This window comes from Trachemys scripta, chromosome 6, assembly GCF_013100865.1.
Source record: "Trachemys scripta elegans isolate TJP31775 chromosome 6, CAS_Tse_1.0, whole genome shotgun sequence".
In the NCBI taxonomy this organism is placed as follows: Eukaryota; Metazoa; Chordata; order Testudines; family Emydidae; genus Trachemys; species Trachemys scripta.
Window position 1 is genome coordinate 54,068,371 of NC_048303.1, and position 21,460 is coordinate 54,089,830.

Genomic DNA, 21,460 nt, shown 5'->3' on the forward strand with positions numbered 1-21,460 from the left:
CAGATAATGTGTATTTTTATTTAAGTTCTTAGTTTAATACTTTGTTGGTTTTAACTGAATTAACTTTTTTTATCTCAGCCTGTCCCTTCTTAAATCCAGCTGTAATTTCTGTCTTATCCTTTAGTGGATACAAAGCACCTTAGTATTATTGACGGTCTTTTGTGCATGGAAAATGAGCTTATTTTTATATCAGTGAATGCCAGGTCCTGTGTGCAACAAAATGGACAAGGCTACAAAAAGAACTGGAGCCAAATGGTAGCGAATAGGACTTTGCATCTGTAGTCATGATGTGCCTCAGTCCTCTTAATACTTTAAGCATAAATGTGTGAAGACTAGAGCTAGTTTGAAAAAAATGGGGAGGAGAGACATGTAAAGGTTTCTTTTAATTTCCATTAAAATGTTTAAAATCCAAATTTAATCCAAATCATAATTTTTTAAAAAATTGGTCGGCTCTAGTGTATGACTGCTGCACACATCAAGATATACAAACATAGCCCTTTCTTGTGCAATTTAGTTTGCTCTTACAGGGATTAAGATTTGTTCTGTGACCTGTTCATTCCTAACATGAGCATAGGCTACAGTATCTTGTCATAACACACCGTAGGCAATGCAAGCTACTGTATAAGTGCTTTATTACATCATTTTCCTAGATATTTTGGTTGTTTCTTTATATACTTGCCGGATTTCCATGTCCCATTTGCGTGTATGCAATAGTTAGCCTAGTAGGATGGTGGAACAAGCCAGGACATCCGGAACAGAATCAGTAACGCCAGGAACACCTTCGGAGCTTAAATACAGTCTGGAAATCACCAAAATACAACACCAAAACCAAACAAGATTTATCAGAGCTGCATACTTTCAACACTACTTTATAGGGCAGAATGCTGGAGAATGACAAGGTATGACATGTCCAAACTGTTTTCATTTCATGCAAGCTTCCTCAGAAAAATCCTTTGTATCTTTTGGCCCAGAACAGTCTCAAATCAAGTCCTGTTTATACAGTGCAGCCAAGAAGATAGGAGCATCATCATTACCAGGAAGCATTGGAGATGGATTGACCATGAGTCTTTGAATGAAAACTGATTCCATCACCAGAATAGCAATAAGATAGACACCTGAAAATGAGGCTGCCTGAAAACAACAAGGCGAAGAGCTGTGGAAACTGAGCTGAAAAACTTGCCAGAAACAGACAGGAGTTCATCGCTGCCCTAAATGCCAAAAGGCGTAATGGGTACTAACTAAACTCAACTAACAGTTAGCATGATGGGATTGTACTGTCCTGCTATGAGTTAAGGCTGAAGTCTCTGGGGAAGAGTGAGATTTACTCCTGCTGCTGCATGCCATTGTCTTGTGGAAAGCAGTGGCGTCATACATGGAACTTATGCGGGCATGTTTCTGTCCCTTTCTGCCTAGCTGAAGATATTACATAAATCATATCCAATGAGAAATGGGGACACACCACTTTGAGATGTGCATCCCCAAGCAGAATGTGAGATAAGTTTGCACTATTCTAGCTTCTCATAGCAGTGTATGCTTTTGTGTGCATGTATCTATGGTCCACAATATCTATCAAGTACATAATGGTGAAAGTTTAAGCTGCTTTTATTTTCAGGAAACATGAATTAATTGTATAGTAACTCACAAGTACAAGAGAGAATTAAAGTATCTAGTAGCTGGTGCACAATCATACCTGTAGCGGATCACTGACTCACTGCTGCAGCACTTTCTGTTGGTTGCCTTGGGAATAGCTAAATTCCAGCCTCGGAGTGCCTCCTTCTGGCCGGTGGCTTGCCTGCCTCAGGCCTCCGTGTCCCTCCTGGACCCCAGTGCCCTTTACCTGGGTGTTCTGCCCCCCAACAGTACCACCCCACGCTGGGTCTACCCTCAAGGGCCAGCTCCAGGAACCAGCGAACGAAGCAGGTGCTTGGGGTGGCCAATGGGAGGGGGCGGCACGTCTGGGTCTTTGGCGGCAATTCGGCAGCGGGTCCCTCGGTCCCTCTCGGAGTGAAGGATCCGCCTCCGAATTGCCTCCGATGAATGAATCGGTGTGGTTGAGCTGCCACCGATCACGCGTCTCCCCCGCCCCGTGCTATTTGGGGTAGCAAAAAAGCCTTTGCCGGCCCTGCTTCCTTCCCAGGGGAACCCCCAACCCTCTAAGCCCACCTTGCCTCAGTGGTTACTGCAAGTCGTCATCTAGCCCCCACTCTACTGGGGCAAACTGCAGTCTGTAATGGCCCCTCATCATTGGCAAGGGGGTTGGACCAGCTGCCTCTGCCTAACCCCGGGCTGCATCTCTGCTGCCCCAGTACCTCCTTAGGCCTTAAACAAGGCCTCACCTTGGGGAGATGCCAAGGTGGAGCTCCCCAGCTCCCTTTGCCCTTCCCCCAGCACTGCTCGGCTTCAGGTACCCTTGCTCCCAGGCAGCTAGGTCCTTCCCACTCCCAGGCTGGAGTGAGACTCTGCCCAGCTCCTCCCTTAGCCCTCTTATCAGGGCCAGTTGGGCCCTGATTGAGCTAGCCACATCTGTGGTCAGCTACTCAGCCAGCTTCCCTCAGCAGTTCTCACTCCTCTTATCTCAGGAGTGGGGTAACTGCCCCGCTACAATACCTAATGAATGGAAATAAAATTCCATTATATATTATAATTATACATTTCCACTGAATCATAGAATTACTGCAAAGTTCCAAAAGGAGGAAATTAACTATTATTGTAATTATATTTATCTTACTGAATTGTTTTATATCATGCAGCATGAAATAATACATCTAAATAAAATAACTGTTTGGTTTAGGACCGTGATGGGCAACCTGCGGCCCGGTTCCTGGCTAATGGGAGCTGTGGGAAGTGGCGGTCCGCAGGGATGTGCTGGCTGCTGCTTCCTGCAGCACCCATTGCCCACCACTGGTTTAGGACCTTCTGACTGGCTGGATTCCCTGCTCTATCTCTTGCCATTTTTTTCTTTGTACTTGAAGCTCTCTCTTCAGGCCCTTGATCTTGTTTTTCGGGCTTTAGGTCACTCTTCTAGATATTCTTTTTTATGCTTCTAGCGCAATCAGTCAGTCAGTCTTTCTCTCCCCATCTGCACTGCCCCTTTTGGGTGACAAACTCTTTCCAGGAAGTCTTAAAGGGACAGAACAGTAAATTAAATTCAAAAGTCTTAGTTCCATGGGGAATTTAAAAAATATTCACAAAGTATATAATTCGTTAATATCTGTAATCTGCTTTTTGATGCATGATTATATAAGACTCTGATCCTGCAAAGGGATCTACCCATTTTGTTTCCTGTTGAAGTCTTGCTGATTACTTTGGAAATCCAATCAACTTGTAATACGTTATTATGCGGGTAAGGAGGTGGAATACTAGATGTTAGTTCTGAGCACAGCTGTCCCTTTACATCTCTGCCTTGTTGTTCGGCTCACATGACTTCTCCTTGCTTCCTGAATTGGAACTCCTGTGAAATTCATTTTTACAAATTTAAAACATGACCACATAAGACTATGTACTAATTATATGCACAGTGCTCATCATCTGTGTGCGCAAACAGCACTTTCACACAAATGCAGAGTTTTGCATGTGCAATGGGTACAGCCACTTTTGAAAATTTGCCCATTATGTTCAAGTAGGTTAGAAATTCTTCAGCATGAAGTCTTACCACCAGTAGTAAGTAAATCAAATATGTCATAGAAATGAAAAGCAATTGTTCTTCCCTGTACATCTGTGAGGGATATCTTTTTTACGTTGTCTTCACTTTAATGAATAAAATATAACAATTTTACTGTGCAGGAAGATTTTTTTTTTTAATTCTATCCATCTGTTGTCTCACAACAAGTCATAAATTCTTGCACATATTGAAACATTTTTCATTTTGGTGTGAACCAGTTGCCATTAATAATGTTCAGCGTTTAGGGAAATGTAAAAGAAGAGCTAAGTTTCGAAACATAATTATTCAATATATTCAAATGCTCAGATCTTAGAAAAGAATATTTCCCTAAACTTTTCTATTCATTAAAATACAGACATGAATTGTTGAATCTAATGGACAGTAGCCCAGGCAGGCTGTGCTAATAATCCACACTACTTTAATGAAGCACTACACCAATTTACACCAACTGAGGATCTGGCACATAATCTACATTTGTGCATCTACAGTTTCAAAACATTTGAAAATACAGGATGAAGGAGTTAGACTTCCGGATTTAAATGGTTACTCCCCCAAACTATTGATATTGCAAAGCAAAGCCTCATATTTCAATACTGGCCTGAGAAAAGGATCATAGGTAGGGCAGCTGGGGATTCTGATTGAATACACCTCAGCAGCTTCTGTTCTCAGGACTTCTGTGGAGTTCCTGGGAGAACATAAATATGTCACAGGGTGGTGGAAACATAACTGGCCCGCCATTAGGGTTGAGACCCATTTGAGTGCAAAGGGCCAAGGTAGAGTGACAGGTGCAAATTACACCTCCTCCACAGACCTGAGAAAGAGCTCTGTGTAGCTCGAAAGCTTATCTCTCTCACCAACAGAAGTTAGTCCAATAAAAGATATTACCTCACCCACCATGTCTCTCTAACCTCCTCCATATATCAATGGGGGTGAATTTGGCCAAGTGTTTTGAGTCATATCGCTGCCTTAATATATAGAAGTTTTAAGCCTTACTAGTGCACCCTGCCACCACCCACTGACACTCACCAGCATCCATTTTAAAAGCCAACCATGTTGGGTGGCTTGTTCTTTGGGATGACACAGCGTATGTCAATGAGCATACGTTACACATGCTGTTCTGTACTGTATTGTTTGTTCCTGGGTACTCAATAGATTATGGCAAATCCTTGCTAGCAGTTCCTGTATGACAGGCACATACAAGTAAAAGTGTGCCTGTTCAAACTTTACCATAAAAAAATCTTATTAACAATAATGTATTAGAAGCTGCCTTAGTTGGACACTTTTTAAAACTCATTTAAGATGTTGTAACTCTCATCTATATCAACTAAATAACAGCCAATTCCTAGTTAGAGAATTGTGGGAAAATATGATACAAGGCCCTGATTCTGATCACATTTAAACCAATGCAAATCTGGAGTAACTCCACAGAATGCAGTTGCAGTGGAATAAAACTAGTGGGAGCGAGATGAATGTCAGGTCCCAAGTATTTGTATTTCTCCCTTTTACTTTTTTGGCCATATTTGTGTCTGGTTGTTTTTCCATAAATCCACTTGCAGTCTCATTAAGGTCCTGATTCAGCAAGGTACTTAAGCACATGCCTAACTTTTAAGCATGTGAATAAGCCTAAAGTCATTCATAAAGATGTATGCATCCCTTCCAAAACAGAGGGGGGCTGAGGGAAATAAAGCTATGTGAACCGAACTGACAAGCCCTTTATCTAATGCCGCCTCCTTGATAAGCTATACCTACTGACTACGGTCCCACATGTAACCCCATTAAAAAAATCCATACATAAAATATGTCTTACATCTTGAAAGGTAGCTTCAATTGATTGTTTCATTGCAAAAGAAAATCCTCAGTAACTTTAGGATTGTTTCGTTAAGATTTTCTGTTCATGTATAATTGTTTTGTATTGCACCTCACCTCAGAACATTCATAGCTTGTGCATTAGTTTCTTCATGTGAGCAGCTGATAAATGAACTGTATATTTTTTTATTCCTCTGCAGGACTAGTTATTGTTATAGCATAGCAACAGGAAAGGATCTGCTAAAATTAGCTCCACTATTTGTACTTCATTGATTTAATTTTGGCACACCAAAGACAAGAAGCTTATAATTATCAAGATAAAAATGTCACTGCACAGGAAATGGTGAATTGGCCAATCTCTCCTAAAGACCATTGGACTAGTGTCATCCATGTGATAAATGAGATAAGATGGGTAACTACGACTAAATAAATACAGCAAAGGAGGGCAAGGACATATGGTAGGAATTCTTAGAAAACAATCTGAATTGCATGACTGAGAACAATTAAGCTAATAGTCAGAATTAACAGGATCAGTGATCCCTAACTAAATATAATGGCATAAATCAGTTCAGTGGTTCCACTGTCAGAGTACTAGTACTGAAGCATAGCTTAGGTAAAACCAGAAGACCACACAATTTGAAAATTTATACAGAATGGTTCTCTATTACTGTTTGCTCTTTTAACTTCATGGAAGTCCTTCTTTCCTTTAAGAACAAGGAAACTTTCTTTGCATAAGATGATATACCTATCTCATAGAGCTGGAAGGGACCCTGAAAGGTCATTGAGTCTAACCCCCTACCTTTGTTAGCAGGACCAATTACTGATTTTGCCCCAGATCCCTAAGTGGGCCCCTTGAGAGTTGAACTCACAACCCTGGGTTTAGCAGGCCAATGCTTAAACCACTGAGCTATCTGTTCCCCCTGATGTGAACATGTGCTTCAATTTATTTATTTGCATTCTGTTTCTCTACTTTTTATGCTAATTACATTCCTCCTTTTTTTTTTTTTTGAGTTTTCCTCCCATGAGTTCTCCTCAATAGTCCATATAACCCAGAATCCTTCCATATTTCTGCATAGATGTATGTGGATTTCACCAGTCCCATTAATCCAACTGGAAGAGAGTGGTCAAGCATTTGCTTTCTCAAACAGTAAAAATTCATCTCCACTATGTTTGGTGAAGAAGCAGAGGAAAGAGGAATCTGTTCAAAAATACCAAGCATGCTTTCTATACTTCTCTACCCCAAACAGAGAACATTGACCCACATTACCCCAGCATGTGGGAAGACCATCAGAGTAAGCCAAAGGAAAAGAAAACTCAGTGAGAGTCTCCTCATGAAGTGTCCTCCCAGTTCATCTGAAAAGTGAATGGGCCAGGTTAACTGTTTACCACCAAAGAAAAATTATTCAGTCCTCAGACCAACTGAGACCTTTGCAGAAATCAAGATTCTTCTAGAGTCCAGAATACTCTACACATAGACCACGTGTCTCTGTTTTGCTTCATGGCACTCTTTCTGTCATCTGTGCAGTATCTGTGATCTGAATTTCTTCACTGTCAGTATGTACATTACATTAAACTACAGTTTGAATGACACTTCCTTATCAAGTTCATAAGCAGAACTGTAGAAGCAGCTTGCTGAATATCCTGTAAAAAGATGCAGACAGATGGCTCAGTGCTAGTTTATAGGACATTCAGGAGAGATCAGAGTTTGCAAAATTATGTGTCAGAATTCCAGGTGAGCCTGTAGAAGCTCAAGAAAACCAGTTTTTTTCAGTGCAGAAACTGGATTTATGTTGGGCTAACTTGGATGTATCTCCTTCTGGCAGGCTAATCTCAAGCTTAACTGAACCACAAAAGTAACTCTACTTCCTGGGCAACCAACCTCTTCTGGTTATTTGAGGAAGGAAAAGGGGAACAAATATTGATGTTGGGGAAAACATATATATGGATTCAAAAGTGTATAGTCTCTTTCTGAATTTTTTATTTGATGGAAAGGTTAATTATTCCCTAAACCCTGCTGATTTAATGATCTGTGTTATTCCTTAGGCTATTAATTTCTGGTATGTCCTGGTGATGAATGATGAACACACTCAGCGGCGCTATCTGCTTTTCTTCCTTTTGAGTTGGGGTCTTCCAGCTTTCGTTGTGATTCTGCTGTTAATTATCCTGCGAGGGGTCTATCATCAGAGCCTGGCACAGATATATGGCCTGGTTTACGGAGATCTGTAAGTTTTTTTTCCTCAAGAAAATGTCAGCTGGTGATTGGATGTTGTGTATTCTTACTGTATTTTCTTTAAATATAGACAGTCTCATAACCTTATGGATAAATCTGTTACTTACATGGCTGTGGAGTTCCCTCATCAGCAGAGCCTCTGAAGGGTGTGGTGGTAATAGATGTTTACTGGGCAGGAGAAGAGGGGATCTGCACATTTCTTCTCCTTCACCTTTAAAATATTTTTCTTCCTCAGATTACTAAAAGTATTCCTTTTCAGAGGGTGAGATTATCATAACCAGGGTGTCAAATATAAAAGTGTCTGTATTTGTGGGTCTGTGATGTGCTGGTAAGTATTCTAAACTCTGGAGTATTCTCAGTTTGAGCACTGCTGTGGACACTAAGCTAATATAGCCTGTCTCAGAACTGTATTTAACCTCAGCAAAATGATCTTAATTAAAACAACACTTATTCATAAGACTCAAAATGTCTGTCTCCCAAAGGTGATGACAGAAGGGTGAAACATTATTTTTTCAAAGCCAAACCATATTTTTTAGTAAGCTATTTCAGGATATGAGATTATTGTGAAATACCAGGCCTGCCTCAGGTGCTTACTCACCACATGCCATAATTGCATGCTTATTGCATAAGAAGGCATAAATACACAGCTGCTTCTTAGAATAATACAAGGAATGTGCTAGTTTCTCTGTTCTGCTGTAACCCACCATAATTCTTGGTACAGTGTCTCAAGTACAAATGCCATTTCTTGACATATGAGTGATAATCCCATTCAGGGTTACTGAAAAGCAGACTCTTCATGTACAGTTTTGAGGCTAGATCAAAGGAGGAAAGAAAACACAAGAGCACATCAATCTTCTGTATAAGAGAAAGATATTAACCGTACACTGCGTTCCACTCAGTTGCAATGCAACAAAATGCATAGGGTGGTTGGAAATGTAGCCATTCGTAATAATTGAGCATCTCTCAAAGTGACTTTATTTTAAAAACAAGTGGATTACAGTGAGAAATGTAACTGGATGTTAGCATTGAAAGAGTGGAGTCCATTGTGTATATTGGCACTTAGATAAAATGATAACAAGTGGTTTAGGAATATAATAAATATTGCACAGAATTGTTCCTTTATGGCCAAATGCTCCACCTTTACAGTGGGCACAGACGGCCCACTATGCATCAGAACCGGGCAGTTCTACTGCTCATTGCGGTCAGACTATGGAGTGGTGGCAACTCAGGCTGTGAGACATTGTTTCATGGTGCCTGTGTTTAGGTAAGCAGTCACAATTCCCTCAAAAACAAGAAGAAACCCAAGGCTGAATAAGTAAATGAAGCTGAGTTACTCACATGTTTATCCCAAATTTAACCTAAAGATTTTTTCCAGCATGTTACTAGAGCTGGGCAAATGCCGAAGAGGATGTTCTGCAAGTATTCATCAGAATTTAAAAATGAATTTACTTGGAGTATGTCCACACCCATTTTGGATTTTTTTTTGGGGGGTGGGGAGGCGTGTTCTATGAACATTCAATGGAGTTAGTATTCCCTATATAGATGCTTCCAGAAAATGAATTTGAAACTCTTGGACACTGTAATGGGATGGGATACTCTTAATATAGCAAACTAACAGATTTCTCCAAACCACTGGCAGAATACAAGCAGAGAAGTAATTAAATGACACAGACAAGGCTCTGATTGCACCCTTCACAAATAGAGGCCGCACATATAGATGCAATTACAATGAGCAAACCGTCATTAAGAAAGGTAAAAAGCAACAAAGAGTCCTGTGGCACCTTATAGACTAACAGACGTGTTGTAGCATAAGCTTTCATGCGTGAATACCCACTTCGTCAGACTCATGCTTATGCTCCAATACGTCTGTTAGTCTATAAGGTGCCACAGGACTCTTTATTGCTTTTTACAGATCCAGACTAACACGGCTACTCCTCTGATACTTAAGAAAAGTAAGGGTTTTTAGCCTTTTATGACCTTACCTAGGTCATAATGACAGAATTATTACCCCAAGGTTTCTTAAGAAGCCCTTCTTATTTTTCTGTGGTAGAATATATGTAGTTTTGTGAATACCCTAGAAGCTCACTGAGTCAAGATAGGTCTGAAGGATTTCTCTGCTAACAGTCTAAGCCTAAAGTGTCTATGAAGGGTATTCTGGCTTAGCCAATGTTAGTGTTGTGGAGAGGTATCTGAGAAGATTTTTCATAAATACTGCACTTGTTAAATATTACACTCATAAATTATGTTAAAGGTTGTTATTACTTTATATAAAGAAGCCTCTCAAGGCCGAAAGAAGGAAGGGGGCTGGGATGAGATATGTAATTTAATTTGTTTACTTTGAACCAGAATGTAGAAGAGGAGAAAATGATGACATTTCCAAAGCCAGGGTCATTACATAATAACTCCAGCATCAGTGACAGAAATACAATATGGCTCCAGTGCTCTGCTCAAATAAGTTAATTTCCCATGAGAGAGAGAAGATTGGTTAAAATAATAAAAGTAACAGAGCCTGTATCTTAGCTCTCTTCTAAGTGATTGCTCCTTCAGGACCCTCAACTCTAAAGGGAACTGGGTTACTGCAATGACTAAAGAGCTCCATTATTCTTAACAAGAGTGCCATTGGTTTGATTAATGTTGATTAATGAGCAGTCGAATGATTACATGGAGGGAACCTAGGTTTAATGCCCAAACATTAATATATGGACGTAGTAATTCATATGAGATAATAGAAGAGTGGCCCCTTCCTTGCATTACAGTCTACACACACACACAAATATGTATATTTTAAATGACACACTATTTCACATATAGTAACAGACATTGGTTTTTGATATGGTAACCTATGTCATGCAGAAGGTGGCAAAAGGATCTTTTCTGTGTATATGATCTCATAGATCAGATGTTCAATATTGAACTCTTCCCATGGATAAGAAAAGAGAAGCAGATGGTTACATGCTTAGTTGTGTGCCAGTGTTCACTATAGTATAAGTAAATATGATATCCTCTCTATTTTTAAACAGGGGAAATGTGGTATAGCAGAAGATCTGGTACTGTCAGGAGGTAGAGGGAGGCTTTAACAGCTGGTGAGGGCAATGTGAGGGGGTCTTATGGATGAACTTGCAGGGAGATTGGTCAAATGGGAAGGAGGTTGGTATGCTCGTTGAAGGCAGAGGGAAGGTTTGTTTACTGGTGTATGTCAAATTGAAGGCCTACATCTGTGGAGCAGTACTGGAGTTTAGCAGGAAGGGGTTCAGGCAGTGGAAGAGCATATCATCTTGGCTTAGAAGCTGGAAGGGTTGTGAAGAGAAGAGGGGAGGGTTCATCATCTAGCAGTAAATCAGAGTAGGTACCTTGGCAAGAGATATGGTTTGCTCCCCTCCCTTTCCCAAAAATAAATATCTAACAAGTATTATTTCTCAGGCTTCTTATTTGCATTTGAAAAAAGTCAGGTCCTAGTGATCCCAATTGCATCTGTGCATAATTTGTGTGTGTAGTAACCAGAGGCCTGATCATGGTCCTGAAATCTGAGTGTAGAAGTATCATGGAATCATATAAATGTAGGGGCTGGAAGGGACCTCGAGATGTTATCCAGTCCTCCCCCTTGTGCTGAGAAAAGACCAACTGTACCTCGATCATCCCTGAGGGGTGTTTGTCTAACCTTTTCTTAAAAACCTCTAAAATCAGAGATTCCATGACCTTCTTTGAAGCCTATTCCAGTGCTTACCTTTCTGTATGGTTAGTAAGTTTTTCCTAATGTCTATCCTAAATCTCCTTTGCTGCAGATTAAGCCTATTACTTGTCCCACTTTCAGTGGACATGGAGAAACAATTGCTTACCATCCTCTTTACAACATATTTGAAGACTGTTATCAGGTCCCCCCTCTGTCTTCTTTTCTCAAGGCTAAGCATGCCCAGTTTTTTTAACTTTCCTGATAGGTCAGCTTAAAACTTTTATCATTTTTGACACTTTAGAACAATGCAATCTAAATAGAGGGACGGCAAGGAGAGGCGCAAAACCACAGATGGAGGAGGGGATGAGAAGAGAGACTAAGCAGGAGAGAGAATTTATTCTGGTTGTCTGCACCCATACCTCAACGGTTTCATCCCAAATACACTAGTGGTTATTCCAAGGAATAAAGGCAGATGTGCTTACTCAGCGTTTATATTTACAGGGTTTACATTACAGGATTTTACTGGCTCCAAGCAGCTCTCAGTTTGGAAACCGCAACAGGTACAGTTATAAAACCACAAACTGCCAAATGACTGGGGACTGGAAACTAATCAGTCATTTATATAGGAAGTTCTGTTTTGGCATTTTGACTGAAAAAGGTAATAGCTCATCAAAAAGAGTTCACACGGCTCTCAGACAAGGCATCTGAGAGTGAAGCAGCTATTTTCTCACCACCTCTCTCCCTTGTACACAAATAAATAAATAAACCCTATTTGTAATGCTGTTCCCCTGCCAATAAACTTCTCTAGTAATTTCTTATGGTAAAACATAAAAACCAAGGCCCCACTCCTGAAGGTAGCTGCAAAACTGTGGGCCCTTGTCCTGCAAAGGGTCCCAGTGAAGTCAATGAAACTCTATGCAGACACAGGGGTCAGCACTCACCCACCTGCTCACAGGATCAGTGCCCAAAGTAACACCGTTATGAATAAGAACTGGCTTGAAGGCTTTTTTTATTTCCAAATTCTCTAGATTTCTTTCTAAAGATTTCCTTTAGACCAGTGGGTGCGGCTGCTAGAGAGAGTTGGTGTGTGACACTAGCTGCTAGCATTGTAGATAATGGGTGGGATTTTCAAACACTCCCAAAGTGAGCTAGGAGCACAAGTACCATTTAAAGTAGTTTCAGTGATAGCAAAATGGTAAAATCTTGATATAGGAAAAGGGCCCAACTGGAACTTTCCACAAATATATATAGTCTCAATTGGACTGCCAGGGACCCAGGAACCATTACTGCTTACTTTGAACTGTAACTGTTTAAGCCTCTGTACTGAGGGTATTTGTAACCTTTCCTGCCACCCCTGTGAAAATAGAGGTACCCCAATAATTACACAAGCCAGCATGGCTTGCCAGTAGGTCAGCAGAAAATGCAAATCAACACAGACTTCCAAGCCTCCAGGGAATGGCGGGCTCATGATAAGATTAAAAACAAAAACAAAACAGGCCCAAGCCTCTACCACAATGTACATGCAGGAGGAAAAGCTAGCAAAATAATACAAATATTTTCACCTGATTCCTAGCTGGTGTGTTTAAAAAAAAAAAAAAAAAAGTTATACCTTTCCATCAGGAACTATTGTCGCTATCATTTTGGCTTTTGGATCAGTTCTAATTCACAATATGCTAAAATTTGGCAAATATACCCATTAGTATTCCTTTTACTTACACACACACACACACACACACACACACACACACACAAATCTTGAAATCGTTTAAAAATAAATCAAGTGAATCACCTTTTTTTTAAACTGGGTTTGATCCCTTTCATTTCCTCAAGTGCCCCATTTTCATGTAGTTCACATAAAAAGCCTTATTGACATGTTCATGAGGTCAGGGAGAATGGATATTTGCATGGAATACCTGAAAGAATGGAGACACGTGGAAGTAACTTGCAACACTACACGTGCACTCATTTCCTCAGTAAAACTGATGACAACACTTGGGTTGTTGTTTTTCGAAGGAGACCGTATGGGTCCAAGTGTACAACTCTTACGTTGCGGAGCACTTATGACAGAAATCTCTTTGACTTCAACTTCAGCCTGGGCGGTTCACGTGATCTTGGTGCCATGGTATAACACAAAGAGAGATTTCAGAGTAGCAGCCGTGTTAGTCTGTATCTGCAAAAAGAACAGGAGTACTTGTGGCACCTTAGAGACTAACAAATTTATTAGAGCATAAGCTTTCGTGGACTACAGCCCACTTCTTCGGATGCATATAGAATGGACCATATCAAAGAGAGAGTTCATGTCTCAGAGTCACAGGTCTCAAATCATGAAGAATTTGAGCTAGAACCAACAACTTTATTGATGCCTAGCCGTTTTCACCTTGTTTTGAAATCAGTGAAAAGTTAACATGTGCCAGGTATGTGAAGCATCCACCATACCAGTCTGGTTCAGATATAAGGCTGATAGTGCTATAATCTTTCTGGGTCTGAGCAATGAGAAATAGATGTATTATACTTACATTTTTCACATTGAATCAGGCTAGCATTATTGAAGTTTAAGAAATTTATATTTGTATTTAATTGTTAATTGCTTTGAGATACTCAGAGAAGAGTTGCTATATAAATGCAAAATGGCCTTATTTGTTTATTAGACTGCATTATTTTAGAAGAGCTAGGAATAAGAAATGTCTGTTTCCAGTTCAGCAGGAGTACATGAAAATATTTCTGCATTTTTTCATCTTCCATCGTAACTGCCATTTCTGCTAACACAGCAAATTACACACACAACATTCCTTAGCTTCTCACCTGTTCACTCCTGCTCTGGGAAGCTATCTGTCTCTTCCCTTGTTATTACAGTATATTTCTTCCTCATTGTAGATGACACTCACTCCTTGTTTCTGCTGTTGGGTTTGCACTCTGTCATGGGTTTGCCTCCCTTCATGAAGTCTCTCCTCACTTCAAGCTATTGAATTGCTATGTCTAGGTGAGATTTAGCCAAGCATGTAAAGACTGATGTGTGGAGTGAAGGATTTATTTTATTATATTTTTGACCATAGGAGGTAATGAACAATGCAAGACCTCAAGAGCAAAGTTTTGGGGTTTTTTTTACTAATATGTGTTAGCAGAGATCATCTTTCTGTTTTGTTAGCAGAGATCATCTTTCTGTTTTGTATTTGTACAGTGGTGTAAGAATGGGGTTCCTAGATACTACCACAATACAAATAATAAATAATGATAAAAGTAAGCTCTATACGAAATTGCCAACTAAAATTCCTCTTTTAAGGGAGAGTATTGCCCTCTCGCCCACAGTCACTGAGGGCCCATCCCCCAGCAGAAATTTTGGGGGCAGGTTTGATGGATCTATGACTCTGCAGACCCAATGGCTATTCTTCCTTCACAGGCAGGGGAGGAAACAAGCAGTACAGAGGTTGGAGAGCCCTGAACATGCAGGGGCAGGAACAGAGTGGCTGTCCTTCTGTTCTGTTGTCTAGGGAAGTATTTCACAATGACCGGTCATTAGACCGGCATCGGTCCATGGCAGCCTCCTTGTCGGTCCCTGAGATTTTCCTGATATAGTTAGGAAGGCAGCAAGCCTATCCCCGGCATCAAAAAGGTTGAGAAACATCGGTCTAGGGGGAAAATTCCTCTTCTTAACCTCCAGAGATTTCCTCTGATCTGAGTCCTTATACTTGGGCGTTGCACAGGAAATGGGGTATCCCCCATAGTGTATTACATGCAAGGCCAGTTGTGCTATTATCTGTGAAGAAGAGCGTCCTCAACAAAGTTCTAGCAACTGCCTTAGCAGTGGATCAAGGGTGAAAGGCAAAGCTTCTAAGATTCAGTTTTGCCACATTGGAAATTTTTGCTGAAAGACTCACTTTTTGCAAATGTTTTGGTTTTTTTACCCAAACCTGGTAATGAGAAAATGATGATATGATACAGTTTCAGATGTAAATAATTCTAGAAGGAAGGAGGCAACAAGACTAGAAAGATTTTGATGGCTGGGGGAGGGCTAAGCAAAGGTGAGGGGGAGAGAGTCTTGGCATAGCAAGGGGTCTATGGAGGAGAATACAGCAAGGAAAGCATGGTTTTGTTTGCATACTATATTCTGCATAGCTCCAGAATGTAAGTACACTGAGCCTGTGAGTCCATCTAGTTCTTGTGGTACCATCAGAACACCTTGGTAGAGTTCAGTAGAATGGATAGTAGGAAACAGTTCCAGGGCTCTATTCCCATCAGTGTTGTGGTGACAGACATATAAAGAGGAAAACTTCTATGGTTTATATAGTCACCAAACCCAAAAATGGACTTATTATTCCCCTACTCAAAATGTCTGTCCATTATTTTATATGGTACATTCATCTGCACCCTTCTCCACAGCATATTCCCTCTTTCCTCCCCCCTTCCTTTTGCTCCTTTTGTCCCACCTACTTCCATTGTTGCTCTCCTTTCTCTTCAAATTGCCTTGAAGCAGCTGAAGTGCTGCTCATGCAACTGGTACTCACACAACTGAGCGCCAAGTTTCTGGTTCCAAAGCCAAGTGCCAGATGAGCTGCTGAGTAGTGAAAGGAAATCTATAATTCTTATTATTTGATTTCTTGTAATTCACAGATATGACATCACATCTATAAATTATATAGTGCCAAATATATGTCAAAATGTAACAGCTATATTTGCATGAATCAATGTGTGTTTAACTCTTGACAGTCAATGTCTAATATTCCCGGGCCAAATTCTACCCTATGTTCCCCCTCAGAGCATCTGTTAACAGAGGGCAGAATCTTGCCAACTGTGTACAGTTGTTTGAATACTATTGCCTTAATTCCTCCAGTATTTTCAGTAAAGCTGCATGTTCTGCTACCTATTGCTAAGGCTGATGTAAAGATGTCTAACAGCTAAATTTGACCATTTTAATTCTCTTTTATTTATCCCTTCATTACTAGCGTATGTTTTCAATGAAGAAAGAATAATTCTTTCTGAGATCAGAGGGGTAGCCATGTTAGTTTGAATCTGTAAAAAGCAACAGTGGGTCCTGTGGCACCTTTAAGACTAACAGAAGTATTGGAGCATAAGCTTTCGTGGGTGAATGCCCACTTCATCAGACGCAAGGCCACAGGACCCTCTGTTGCTTCTGAGAGCTTTTTATAATTTTGTAAATATTTACTGTTAATGCTAAGCAAATGTTAGCACATCAGAAACAGGCATGAATCAGTGGATTGTGCCCCTAGTGTGTTTTTAAAAAATTAGTTTATTGTGGTAATGGAATTTTGAAGAGCGCAAATGGAGAAAAGGATATTTTTTAAAGGGTGAAAGCCCCACTTAGTTTTAGATATTGAATAATACAAAACATTCAGTTTTGAAAGGTTGTAATATAAGATCTTTACGGAGAGTTGTTTCACCCTGAATTATATCATGACTCCATATCTGACTGAGCCTCTCTCTGGCATCAATCCATGTGAATGGATCCCTGCACCCATGCAGAGACCCGTTGACTTCATTGGGGATTTTGCTGGGGTCCACCCTCATAGAACATGTTGCAGGAGCCGGGACCTGTACACATTGCGGGGCTTCTTAGGTTATGTCTTCACTGCACATTAAGCTTGGGTTCTGACTCAGGTTTGAGCCCAAGCCCCACTCCAATCCACACACAAATCAGTCTGACTAGGATCAGAAAGCACTCAGGACGGGATCCTAGGGCCCTGCTAGGTGAGTCAGTGCCCGAGTTCCACTGAAACTCAGGTCCAAGTCCTGTCATTTTGCAGCGTGGGCACTGCTCGAGGCGTAGACCCAAGTCAGAAGGTCTGTATAGTGCAGTATGGATGTGTTAGCATGGCTATGAGACCCCTGCAGGTTCACAATGCAGTGTGGACGATCAAGTGCAGGCTTGGGAACACTGATTCACCAAGCCGAGGTCCCACAATCTGGAATTATAATGCAGTGCAGACATACGCTTTTGGTTTCACATATAATTTATATTCAATTCCCATTCTAGTGACCAGAGAAATAAACAGAATAGTCTCTGCTAACTTGTGATCCATAATTAGCAGAAGAAAACCTGTTGCCACCACACACACAAACGAGGAGTCCGGTGGCACCTTAAAGACTAACAGATTTATTTGGGCATAAGCTTTCGTGGGTAAAAAAACCCACTTCTTCAGATGCACGGAGTGAAAATTACAGATACAGGCATGAATATACTGGCACATAAAGAGGAGGGAGTTACCTTACAAGTGGAGAACCAGTGTTGATAAGGCCAATTCAGTCAGGGTGGATGTGGTCCACTCCCAATAACTACTGAGGAGGTGTCAATAACCAAGAGAGGGAAAATTACTTTTGTAGTGAGCTAGCCACTCCCAGTCCCTATTCAAGCCCAAATTAATGGTGTTAAGTTTGCAAATAAATTGTAGCTCTGCAGTTTCTCTTTGAAGTCTGTTTTTGACATTTTTTTGTTGAAGGATGGCTACTTTTAAATCTGTTATTGAATGTCCATGGAGATTGAAGTGTTCTACTGGCTTTTGTATGTTACCATTCCTGATGTCTGATTTGTGTCCATTTATTCTTTTACATAGAGACTGTCTGGTTTGGCCAATGTACATGGCAGAGGGGAATTGCTGCCATATGATGGCATATATCACATTAGTAGATGTGCTGGTGAATGAGCCCCTGATGGCTGATGTGTTTGGGTCCTCTGATGGTGTCGGTAGAGTAGATATGGGGACCGAGTAGGCTGTGGGGTTTGTTACAGGGATTGGTTCCTGGTGTGACAGGTTCGGCCACAGAGACCCCCTTGGGACGGTCACCTGATGTGATGAAACTACCTCTGAGCCCATTTTTCCTGCCAGCTTGGGACTCCAGAACCCTGTTTTGTTGAGCCAGACACGCTACTCCTCTCCAACACAGACCCAGGGTCTGAAACATGTCCCCAAAGCTGCAGGCTTTAACTGAAAACCACTCAGCAGGTACTCCTATCTCCAGCACCCAGACACCCAGCTCCCAATGGAATCCAAATCCCAAATAAATCCGTTTTACTCTGTATAAAGCTTATACACGGTAAACTCATAAATTGTCCACCCTCTATAACACTGATAGATGTGCACAGCTGTTTGCTCCCCCAAGTATTAATCACTTACTCTGGGTTTAATAATAAACAAAAGTGATTAAGTATAAAAGTAGGAGTTAAGTGGTTTCAAGTAATAACAGACAGAACAAAGTAAGTCACCAAGTAAAATAAAACAAAACACACCACTCTAAGCCTAATGCATATAAGAAACTGAATACAGGTAAATCTCACGCTCAGAGATGTTCCAATAAGCTTCTTTCACAGACTAGACGCCTTCCTAGTCCGGGCCCAATCCTTTCCCCGGTACAGTTCTTGTTAGTTCCAGCTCAGGTGGTATCTAGGGGATTTCTCATGACTGCCGCCCCCTTTGTTCTGTTCTACCCCCTTTTATAGCTTTGGCACAAGTTGGGAATCCTTTGTCTCCCTCTGGGTTCCCCCCCTTCCTTCTAAATGAAAAAGCACCAGGTTAAAGATGGATTCCAGCTCAGGTGACATGATCATATATCCTGTGAGACTTAATTACCCACTCGCTGGCACACACAGGAAGTCTTACAAGTAAACAGAGCCATTTACAACCAATTATCCTGGTTAATGGGAGCCATCAAGATTCCAAACCACCATTAATGGCCCACACACACTTTGCATAATTACAATAATAATTACAATAGGACCTCAGAGTTATATTTCATATTCCTAGTTTCAGATACAAGAATGATACATTCATACAAATAGGATGACCACACTCAGTAGATTATAAGCTTTTTTTAATGATACCTTACAAGAGATCTTTAGCATAAAGCATATTCCAGTTACATCATATCCACACTTATATGCACATTTTTTTTAAATATGGAGTGCAACGTCACACCTGAGTTAGTGTTTCTGTGATGCGGTGTGGGTGTGTAGTTGCTGGTGAGTATTTGCTTCAGGTTGCGGGGCTATCTATAAGTGAAGACTGGCCTGCCTCCCAAGGTCTGTGAGAGTGAGGGATCGGCTTTCCAGGATAGGTTGTAGATTGTTGATGTGCTGAAGTGGTTTTAGCTCGAGATTGTACATGATGGCCAGTAGTGTTCTGTTATTTTCCTTATTGGGCCTGTCCTGTAGTAGGTGACTTCTGGGTACCCATCTCGCTCTGTCAATCTGTTTCCTCACTTCCCAGGTGGATATTGTAGTTTTAAGACTGCTTGATAGAAATCTTGTAGGTGTTTCTCTCTGTCTTAGGGATTGGAGCAAATGTGGTTGTATCTTAAGGCTTGGCTGTAGACAATGAATTGTGTGATGTGTCCTGGATGGAAGCTGGAGGCATGTAGGTAAGTATAGCGGTCAATAGGTTTCCGGTATATGGTGATGTTTATGTGACTATCACTTATTTACACTGTAGTGTCCAGGAAGTGGATCTCTTGTGTGGACTGGTCCAGGCTGAGGTTGATGGTGGGGTGGAAATTGTTGAAATCCAGGTGGAATTCTTCCAGGTCCTCCTTCCCATGGGTCCATATGATGAAGATGTCCTCAATGTAGCGCAAATAGAGGAGAGGGCGCTAGGGGACGAGAGCTGAGGAAGTGTTGTTCTAAGTCAGCCATAAAAATGTTGCCATAATGTGGGGGCATGCAGGTACCCATAGCAGTGCCACTGGCTTGAAGGTATAAGCTGTCCCCAAATCTGAAATGGTTGTGGGTGAGGACAAAGTTACAAAGCTCAGCCACCAGGTGTGCCGTGGCCTCATCAGGGATACTGTTCCTGACAGCTTATAGTCCATCCTTGTTTGATATATTGGTGTAAAGAGCTTCTACATCCATGGTGGCCAGGATGATGTTTTCAGGAAGATCACCAATGCATTGTAGTTTCCTCAGGAAGTTGGTGTCTCAAAGATGGCTAGAAGTACTGGTAGCGTAGGGTCTGAGGAGAGAGTTCAAATAGCCAGATAATCCTGCTGTAAGAGTACCAATGCCTGAGATGATAGGGCGTCCGCACAGGCTTGAATTGGGTTGAAGTAGGATTGTATAGATGCACTCCAAAAGTCCAACCTAGTCTCTGAAAGAGAACCAACCCTTTAGGAATGGTCCTCACTTGGTGCGGTGAAGTGGACTAATAGTAATAATTATATAATGCTTTTCAATAGATCTCGAAGCACTTCATGTTTTTTAATGTATTTATCCTCACAACTCCCTTGTGAGGTTCTGCTGTGCAATTGTCCACATTTTACAGCTGGGAACTGATGAGGCACAGAGCTACTGTGTGACTTACCGAAGATCACACAGGAGATCTGTGGTGAAGCAAGTAGTTGAACCTGATTTTCCCTTAGTGTTCTAACCATCCAGTCAACTTGACCTACAGGGACGGTATATTCAAAGTCTTTGATTCTGACATCTGTACTGGCAACGTGCTATGAGCCAGAGCAGTGTGTATAAATATATATATTTTTCCTGTACTTGTGTCTCCCTGAAAGCCATAGAAATGGCTTGTGCTTGAGCTCTATCATCACAGCATATCACCATATTCTACAGCAGGTCAGTTTTGCCCTTGTCCTTCAGTTACAGGAAGCATATGGGCACAGGCTGTGTTTATCACTACAGCTAGCTGCACTTTTGGGAACCTGATTCCAAGGGCTCAGTCCCCTATATGCCCTGTCTGTGCAACAAAACCAGACATTTAAAACCCTATTTCACCTAGCACAGTCATGACACCTGTAAAAAAAGGAACACAGCTTTATCAAACTGGCTTTAACAAGCAGTTTTAAGAGTTAGGATAGTATAGACAGGGTCACCATGTTCAACATAAGGATTGCAAAGCAATAGTTTTCAGCACACTTTTCTAGCATTTATAATACAACAGCCAACAGAGATCTTAGCAAGTGAGACAAAACATGCAAATAACAGAAGCGACAGTGCTAAGTTCAGTGTTGGGGTGGGGGGAAAGCAATGAGAACCCCCTGGCCTAATCAGTCGTCGTCTTTTTTTTTTTTTTTAATTTAAATTCCTTTCTGGTTGCAGACTGTGAAGGTGAGCTTGATTTAATGTTTAACAGTTTGCATATGG

General features: G+C 41.1%; 1 protein-coding gene across 1 annotated transcript in view; it reads left to right on the forward strand.

Moving 5' to 3' along the window:
* Positions 1-21,460, forward strand: part of ADGRV1 (adhesion G protein-coupled receptor V1) — a 438,752-nt gene that overhangs the window by 313,871 nt on the left and 103,421 nt on the right. The window contains exon 86 of the mRNA XM_034773174.1: positions 7,511-7,689. Coding sequence (XP_034629065.1) covers positions 7,511-7,689 — 179 coding nt within the window. The remainder of the gene's footprint in view (positions 1-7,510; positions 7,690-21,460) is intronic.